This window comes from Echinops telfairi, unplaced genomic scaffold, assembly GCF_000313985.2.
Source record: "Echinops telfairi isolate 266 unplaced genomic scaffold, ASM31398v2 ScPeMD7_7457;HRSCAF=8495, whole genome shotgun sequence".
Taxonomy (NCBI): domain Eukaryota; kingdom Metazoa; phylum Chordata; class Mammalia; order Afrosoricida; family Tenrecidae; genus Echinops; species Echinops telfairi.
In genome coordinates, this window is record NW_022111357.1 from 17,694,258 (window position 1) to 17,703,560 (window position 9,303).

Consider the following 9,303-nt stretch of genomic DNA (forward strand, 5'->3'; position numbering starts at 1 on the left):
CCCCCACCTCCCCCTGGGCTCCCTCCTCCACCTTTCACTGGTGCCGATGGCCAACCTGCCATGCCACCACCACCTCCTCCAGATGGCACCAAGGCCAAGTCCTCCTTACCACCGGTGAGCGACGCTCGTAGCGACCTGCTTTCAGCCATCCGTCAAGGTAAATCCCGAAGTGTTTCAGGACCACGGGGCCTTGTCTTTGCAGCTGGAGTGACTGACTAGTGGGGGGGTGGGGGGCTCTTGAACCTTGCCAGAGAGCAGCTTTCATTGAGAGGGAAGAGATGTAGACACTAGTCCTGTGATCGCCCTGAAGAAAGGCTTTACCCTGGGTAGGGCGGGGTAGACATTTGGAATTCTTTCCACCTTGATTTAAAGATTTCTAACCTTGGGATCTTTGAATTCTGTGAGATTGTATGCTTTGTGGGTATGTGAATTTTTTTTTAGGGCAGGAGCCATCAAGTTCTCTGAAGAGCTCTGGGCTCCAGAAGAAAACGCAGATTCGATGTCCTGGGGGTACTTCTCTAGCAGGACTTCTCCTCACTGTCAGGGGCCAGGGCTGGTCCTAAAGGGTTACAGAGTTTGTTTCTGTGTATGGCTCTGTAAGGGATTTCTAGTCTAGGAGAGACCGTGCAGACAGCTGGCTCCTGTACAGTCGATGGCACTGGACAGACTGAGTCCCTGCTGGATGGGCTCTTGCTACACGGACCCTTAGGAAGCCTTTTAGCACTGGGACCACCACCTCTTTCACATCACCTCCTTTCTCTGTCCTTTCCAAAGCTCCTCCCACCACTTGCCACTCCCCGTCTTCCATCCTGGAGGGATTTTGAGGCTGAGAGAAAACACACCTGCTGAACCCTTTCCCTCCCTCCCCCCTCCAGGCTTTCAGCTGCGCAGGGTTGAGGAGCAGCGGGAACAGGAGAAGCGGGATGTCGTGGGGAACGACGTGGCCACCATCTTGTCTCGGCGCATTGCTGTTGAGTACAGCGACTCGGAGGATGACTCCTCTGAGTTTGATGAGGACGACTGGTCAGATTAGTGCGCCCTGCTGCTGCCACCACGCTTTTCTCTGTGCTCCCCACCTGCCGCCTTTGGCGTGTGCTACACCCATGGGACACGGAAGGGAAGAAAAGAGGAGGAGAGTTTCAAGGGGCCAAAGCCTTCCCCCGACAACCAAAGATATATCCAAGTGCTTCCTCCCAATCTGCCTGTCCTTCTCCACCCCTTAAAGCTGGGCCGGGCCTCCTGAGGTTTAGTAGCTAAGACGTTTCCTCTTCCATCAGCTGCCTGTGGAAGGGAAGCAAGCCCCAAAGCAGATCCCTTTGATTGGGTTGAAGCTAGAAATGGAGCCTTCCCCTAAGGGGCCGTTTCCAGACTGGTCTTCTTCCACAGCCCTGGCCCTCGGCTGCTCTCAGGACAGGGGCCATCTTCCAGCCCTCCAGCAATATGAGTGGCCTGTGCACTGAGGGCAGAGCAGGCTGCAGGCCCTAGCCACCTCCTTCTGCCCTGAGCTGCAGGCCGAGGCTGCCTTCCACCATGCCACCTCTCTATGCCTCAAATGCCTTTTCTCCGGGGGAGGGGTCTAGCCTCTAAAGAATGTCTCACCCCCTCCCCCAGCCCAGAAATGATGCTTTCCTGAAGACAGATTGTTCAGGGTGCCCCTCTCAGCTTCCCTTCTGGGAACTGTGAGGTTTCTGGATGCCTTAAGTGCCTCGCTTTCCCCAAACCCCCCGCCCGCGCCCCACCTAGGTGCCTTCGGGTACCACAGCCCAGCTCTACCCTTTAATACTGGTGACCAAACCAGCCCTGACACACAGGGATCCGGCCTCGGCCTGCCTTCTGGAACCAAGCTCTGAGACTCGGCACTGCAGCACTGGAAGACGGTGGGACTCCTTGGTCACTTCCACTGACAGATACGAAGGCCTGGAGATGGGAAGTGACCTGCTCAAGGTCACACAGTTGGATGGTGACAGTGCTAGAGCCCAAAGTCCTGCCTCCAAGTTGCCTGTGCTTTCTGGGACCAAATTGTGGGCACCTGCTGGACGATGGACAGAGCCATCTTGGCTCAGTGGGGGTCCCTGCAGGAACGCTCAGGGCCTGTGCCTGCCCTGCCACTGCTGCTCAGACCCTTGGAGCCTCTCCTGTCATTTGCTGGCCCGCACACCCCTCCCCTCCCCAGCCACCCACATGGCCTTGGGAACTGCCCTTCTGGGGGCCCCAGAGGTAGTGAGGGAAGGAAGGGGGAGGCACATTGACAGGTGCTGTTTTCAGTTCCTCTGCAATGCCCCCTCTCTGATTCGCCAATTTCACCATAGGCTCCTCCATCTGTAGAGACTTCAGCCCCTTAGGTGGCAGCCTCTGCAGGGACCTGCCTGGGGCGCTGGCAGCCAGGAGGGAGGAGTGTGGGAAGGCAGCCGACCTCTGCGTCTTGCTCCCAGCTCCCCTTCTCAACTGCACATGGAGGCCCTCCTTCCTTCCCTTCCCAGCGTGGACACAGGTGCTACCACCCAGGAGAGACAGCAGTGACGGCTGACAGCAGGGCTGCTGCTCCACTGCCCTGAGTGCTGTGCAGCCCCTGCTGCAGAAATCTGCTGCTCCAGCTCTCTGAGCCCTGAAACAAAGAGACCCGGGCTCTGTCTCTCCCGCACAGCAAATGGTTGTCATAATTGCCAAAGCCCTCGTAAACCCCTTCGGCTGGAGGAGAGAGAGTAATCACAGCCGCGGCACGGAGCTGCGCCTGCTGAATGCGGCCTTCCCTCTGCCTTTGTTCCTGAACTTGGGTGTGGGGACTGCGCCTGTAGGTGCCAGCTTTCCCTCCTGCTGTGGCTCTCCAGAGTGCACTCCCACCCACCACCCACCCCCAGATCAGGTGTCTTTGGCACAAGGCTGGCCCCAAGGGCTGCTCATGTGCCCCCACTAACACACACACAAAAAGCTGCGGCTACTGGTTCCCCAGCCCTGGCATGGCGGCTGGAGCCGCTCCCCTCTGGCTGCTGCCCAGTGGTGACAAAAAAAGGCCGAAAGAGGGCACTGAGTCTCCCAAATGGGAGCCCTGGGGTCTGGCCAGACTGGGGTTTGGGCCTAATGGCTTTGACTAAATTACCCCATCCCCCTGCTTTCCGGAAAAAGGCAGCCAGCGCCACTTTCTATCATTCTGAGCTGACCTTGAAGGGGGTGGTGTTGGCCCGCGTATGGAATGGGCAGCAGCCACAGTGGAGAGAGGGAGGCTGGGGGCAGGAAGGGCTGGGGAGGGGGGCGCGCCGCCTGCGAAGGTGGGATTAGATCATTAGCTCGGTGACCTCCCAGGGTTCCGATGTGCTGTGTTCTCCTCCTGCAGCTGGTTTGGTAATGATCTGCAAGTCCCGGAGAGCAGCAGCACAACTCTGCCTGACGCGCTCATTAAAATCCATGCAGCCAAGCTCGGCGCTTTGTAGCTGGCGGCCGTGGCGAGCCTGCTCAGCTGGGGGCTGGGACCCAGTCAGCCAAGAGGCCCTCTGGGCTCTACTTATGCATATGTGCACCAAAAAACACAGCCCTTTAAACCCAGAGCCCTTTAAGATGAGAAAGGACCAGGACCCAATGCAGCTAATTGTGTTTGTAGAATCCTATAATCGTAGAATACAAAGTTTAGTGATTATTTAAATTGCTCCCGTGCTGGTGAGAGTATGAAACAATGGCCCATAAAGAACCTTTGGAGCTGAAGCCAAGGAGCCGCCTCCCTTCCTGGTCTGCCAGCCCTGGGGACCTGCCCCATTCCTGTGGCCCAGGGGCCCCTGGTCCACTCAGCAGTCTCAGAAATGACTTGTGGCTTCGCTTGGGTCTCCAGATGAGTACATTCCAGAGGCACAGCCAGGAGGAGGGGCGGGCTCAGCATTGCTGGAAGCCCTCAAGCAGCTGGCCCACCCCAGAAGCTCGCCTCAGCAGAAGCTCCAGCACCCTGAGAAACGACCCTGGTCAATGTCACTGCTGAGCTGAGGCACTGTTGTCAGGGCTGAGGTGAGATCCCCCTGCGGCGCCAGCCAGGACACGGGTCTCTGTGGCTTTGGTGACACGCTTAGCATTCCCATCGTGTCCCAGCCTGGCTCTCGGCTCTCAGACTGCCTCCCAGCCAGTGGGGCTTTTACTCAGAGGTCAGGTTTCCTGGGTGGGCATCAAGCTTGGTGCTGGGGTCCAGGAAGGCTAGGGAATAATCATTACTGTATTAACTTTATTCAGCTCTTTTACTTGAGAAGCTAACTGAATTTTACTTTGCTGTCTGGAGTGATGTGCAGGTAGGGGTGTGAGCTGTCATGCTCCCAAAGTGCCTTGTTCTCTCTGGAATCAGCATATTTATAAGGACCATTGATGCTCCATGGAGTGTAGGGAGTGGGCACAAATGCGGTGGGTTACAGCCTGAAAGCGCCCTGTGCCTGCTGCCTCTCCTCTCTCCTGTCCCCAGGCCTCCAGAAGCAACCCCAACTCTCCCGAAAGCCCAAGCCCAAGCCCGTGGCTCTGAGCCTGCGCATTTCCTGGCAGGCTCGCAGTGTACTGCGTTTGTACCCGAATGTTCTTAAGGTCCCAAGTAACTGTTCTCTGTGTCTACATGAATACCTAAATGCCAACATCTTAAATAATTTGATAAAACCTTTTTAGTCACTTGGCCACTTCTGGTGTCTTATGTTCAGTGGGAGAAGCATCGGTGTGGTGGCAGGGACAACCTTGGTGGTCACAGGTGGTGGCCAGGACTCGGGAGGTAGCCAGCCGGGTAGCCCGGGAGGCTTGTGGGGCTGCATGGTGGGATGGGAGATGGAAGTCATTGGGCTTAGGAAAAAGTGGGGAGATCTGGAGCCCCGGGCCCACGGCACTACCTTAGGGTCCACTGGGTGGGGCCAGAGGTGTCCTGGATGTGGTGCTGGCGACTCCTTGGATCACGCAGGAGAGGGGCACAGGCTGAATGCTGGTGCTGCCTCCCAACATCTGGCCGCCTCTCAGACCTAAGCAACTTACCTTAAATAGAACGACTTACAATGGAATCCGATAAAACATTTACTGCTGCAAGCCCCTCTTGCTTAGGGAAGGCCGAGGGGCTGGGTTTACATCCTGACCTGAAAAAATGACCTACCCAGGAAGCAGCGGTTGTTTTGAGCACAGCTGCTGCGGGTAACTGCCCCTCGGGGTAATTTATGAGCAGACACCCAGTTCCGGGCTGAGCAGACGCAGTGGGGTGGCCCCTAGGAGAGGGTTGGGAGCAGGGTTGGTGACTGCTGGTCATGCCTGCTGTTCAGAGTCACCCACTGGCATCCCAGGAGAAGGGGCAGAAGTTTTGAATTGTCAGCAACTGCTGCGCCAGCCGCTCTGAGCTCATCGCTGGAGGTGGGGGTGCAGGGGAGGGGGGTGCGGAGCCTGCTGGCTGGCCCAGCTGAGCCCCTCCGCCCCACCCACCTCAGGCCTGTGTTTAGTCAGCACTTGGCCTCCCTAAGCTGGTGACTGACAGCCAGCCAGCCGCCCTGGAAGAAGACAAAATGGTGGTGTGGGGAGCCGCCCTTGCTGGGGATTCACTTGGAGGGAAGGAATGTGGTTCTGAGAAGCAGGCAGAAAGCCGGAGCTGAATTCTTCTCCTTCTGCCACTTAAAGCTGTGACCCTGTGCCAGGCCCATCACCACTTTGGGCTGATCCTAAGAAGAATGAGCCTTTCTTGAGCGCCCACTACCAGCCAAAGCCTGCATACACTTGATCCCAGACCTCTGACACACCGGCCAGCCGGTTCAGAGAAGACCTAGTCCCTAATGACACAGCCGATGGAGCAGAGCTCGTTCGAATGGGTTTGGAGCCAGAGTCCTTCTATTTCCCCCAAAGAGAAACCCAGTGAGCCTCCATCTAGATTAACAGCGGTTCTCAACCTGTGCGTCTCAACCCCTTGGGGGTCGAATGACCCTTTCATAGGGGTCGCTTAAGACCATCAGAAAACATTTCCGATGGTCTTAGGAACTGAGACAGGGCTCCTCTGTCTCCAGGCAGATACTCCCACCTACGAGTACCTGGCATGGAGACTGTTACCCATGTTACGCCATGCTTCAATGCAAAATTTCATTTATTTGTCAGTAGAAATATTTCACTATACGTATTGTTTTGTGATTAATCACTATGCTTTAATTATGTTCAATTTGTAACGAAAATGCATCCTGCATAAAAGATATTTACATGACGATTCATAACAGTATCAAAATTACAGTTATGAAGTACCAACACAAATAATGTTATGGTTGGGGGTCCCCACCACATGAGGAACTGTATGAAAGGGTCGCGGCATTAGGAGAGTTGAGAACCACTGCTCTAGAATCAGTCTGCTGTGTGGGAGGGGGCATGTTAGAAGCCTGCAGTTCTCTACCTCACCGCCTGGGGCCTGATTTTACCCATAGAGGAGTGGGCTGTGGTTATGAACCAGATGAATATCCTAGGCGTTTAAAACTACAAGTATGTCTGACCCCTCAGCTCCCTGGGCACAAAGTGCATGCTCTGGCTGCGGGCTGGGGCTTCACACAGACGCATGCACGCACACATGGATGCGTACCCTCAGACACGTCTACAGGAAAGACGGAGTGGCACACGAGCCAAGCCCAGGAACAGGTGCATGCACTGCACAGATCCCCGTCCTGGGCAGACAAGGCCACAGCCAGCACGTGTGACAAGAACACCATCACAGGCACACATCTCACACCAAGTCCTCTGGAGCCATCCCTTGCCTCCATGCAGCCACCGCATCAGTGTCGGCTCCTCACTGCCCCCTCCTGGCCACCGTGTGTGTCCAGGGCCCCTGGACACCTTCCCCTCAGGCTGTGCTGGGGCAGTTGTCAACAAGTTCCCTCCTGGACGCATGCTCCCCATGGGTTGCCCCTCATGTCCAGGAAGTATGAGTGTCTAAATGGGACTCTACAGTCCCAGGAGGGCCCTTGTGGTGAAGCAGTCAGCTGCTAACTGAAAGGTTGGTGGTTCAGGCCCAGCCCAAGGCACCTCAGAAATACCAGGTGATCCTGTAGGTGGTAACTCCAGCGGGGGTCCCCAACACACGGGACCACCAAGGGTTGAAATTGAAACTTGTTTCTAAGAGGGGTTCAAAAGATTGAAGAGCAAGTTAAAAGACCCAAAGGAATCATAAGGTAGAATGGCCAGTGCCATGAAGACAGGAGGGCAGGTAATGTTTGGGCCAGGACTTCTACGTGAGAAACCTCCCACATCGGCTCACCACGGCCCTTGCCCTTGCCCTTCCCCTACCGAAGGAAAGGAGCCCTGGAGGTGTTGCCAAGAAAGCGTTGGGCTGCCAACTACGAGGTTGATGGTTCAAACCCACCAGCTGCTCCTTGGGAGAAAGGTGAGGCTGTCTGCTCCCCATAAAGCCCAATAGTTTCAGAAACCTTAGAGGGACGCCATGAGCTGTTATCAAAGTCACTGACAGTAGTGGGTTTGGCTCATGAGGAGCTGACCCACATGTCCCCAGTGTACCCACACATGCTCACACTCTGCATGCCTGTGTACAGAGGAGCTAGCTCCCACTAAGTCAGAGGCCAAGTCTCGCAGCCCCCCTCCGCTTTCTCATCTAAACAAGGAGGACCTGAATGTGAGGATGCATAGAGCCTCTCCCCTCTGAGGTCCTACCTCTCCAGAACGTGTGTGCTTGAGCAAAGTACATGCGTGTACGTGACCCCCCACAGACTCAGGGCAGACCTGAGAGGACTAGCCAGGCAAAACCTTTTATTCCCGTTTCACAGAGGAGGAAACTAGGTACAGAGAGGCACCGCAACTTGTCCAAGGTCACACAGCAAGTTGACAGCAGAGAAGGAACCCGGCCCTTCCCAGGGCACCTACCAGAGAGCAAGGACCCTGTGGGCTTGGGCCCAGAGTTGTGGAGAGTACCGCAGGGCGAACGTCTGGGGGTCCACCCTTCTGTCGGATCCTCAGGGCTGCCTAAAAGCTTGGGAGGGACTGCCAGGTGGCCCCAGGCACAAGCCCGGGCAAGGAGGCTGGGAAAGGGCACCTGGAACCTTCCTGGGTCTCCCTGCCACCAGCAACAGCAGCCTGAGCAGACTTCAAGCTTCATTATAGCAGGCTGGAGGCGGTCTGCAGGGGTTCTCCCTAGCCTGTGGGCACCTGGTAGCTTGTCTAACAGGGCATGTACACAAATGTGAGTTGTGTGCATGTTTGTGTGGAGTTCACATGTGCATGTGTTTTTGTATGCCTACAAATAACACTTAAGGGTACATTCGTAGGCATGTATAGAATACAAGTGTGTGTGTGGGTATAAACGTGACTGCATTTGTGTGTGTAGATGAGCATTTGCGTGTGAGGATGTGCACACGAGTGGTATCTGCGTATCTGGCAGGTGAATTTGTGCACATGTAGGACGTTGTTTGTATACATGCTGTGTCTGTTCATGATTGTGCAGAGGGCGTGGAACACATCCACACGTGTGTGCACGGATGGCTTCATGTGCCCGTACCCAGGAATTGAAGGAGAATGTGACGCCAGTGTTCCCCCAGACTCGGTCGAAGGGGTGGCCTGCCTGGCTCCTTCCATGTTGCTACCCGCACTGGGCTCCCAGCACCTCCACCCCCACTGCCGCACACGCACTATTCCCCAGACCCATCCTGCTTGGCCAATTTGCAGCCTCTTGCTCCCAGCTCCAGAGAAGGCCTGCAGCAAAGTCAAGGGGCTGGTGGCCAATTAGTGAGGGGGTTAATCAGGGATCTGGGGACCCTCCAGGGGGGGGTGAGCCAAAGGCAGACACGGATTGGCAGGAGCTGCCTGTCATGAGACCGGGAGTGGGTGAGGGACAGGCAGAGGAGGCAAAGGCAGCCCACTGGTCCTGGAAGCTAAGGGTGCACCAGTGAGTTCCTGGCTGTGGGAGCCTGTGGGTGCGCTGCCCATGGTGTGAGAGGGCGCCCACCCACTCAGCCCTTGAATTTGCCCTGAGTGCCCATGTCTGCGTGGGAATATGGACACTATCTGCATCCACGTGCATGCAGTTTTAGTCCCCTGTAGATGAGGGGGCTTCAAAGTGTTCATGGAAAAATGATGTTTTTTTTTCCACGAGCGTGCAGCGGTGTGCAAATGAGCATGGGGGCAGGACAAGCTTCTGGATCGTGTACACATGCACATACGAAGGGGTCTTAGTTACCCAGTGGGGCTATAGCAGAAATACCCCAAATGGGTGGTTTTCACAAGCAGAAGTTTATTTTCTCACTGTTTAAGAGCTTAGAAGTTCCAATTCCAGGTGCTGGCTCTAGCAGAAGGTCCTTCTGCTCCTGTGGCATCCCCTATGGCTGCACCCCCCCC

The 9,303-nt window shown here is 55.9% G+C and overlaps 1 protein-coding gene across 1 annotated transcript in view; it reads left to right on the top strand.

The window, feature by feature from the left end:
• The window catches only part of WASF2 (WASP family member 2), a 59,111-nt gene extending 54,482 nt beyond the window's left edge, over window positions 1–4,629 (top strand). Inside the window, exons 10-11 of the mRNA XM_045298918.1 lie at window positions 8–157; window positions 876–4,629. Coding sequence (XP_045154853.1) covers window positions 8–157; window positions 876–1,033 — 308 coding nt within the window. The 3' untranslated portion in view covers window positions 1,034–4,629. The remainder of the gene's footprint in view (window positions 1–7; window positions 158–875) is intronic.
• Window positions 4,630–9,303: the final 4,674 nt, after the last annotated feature.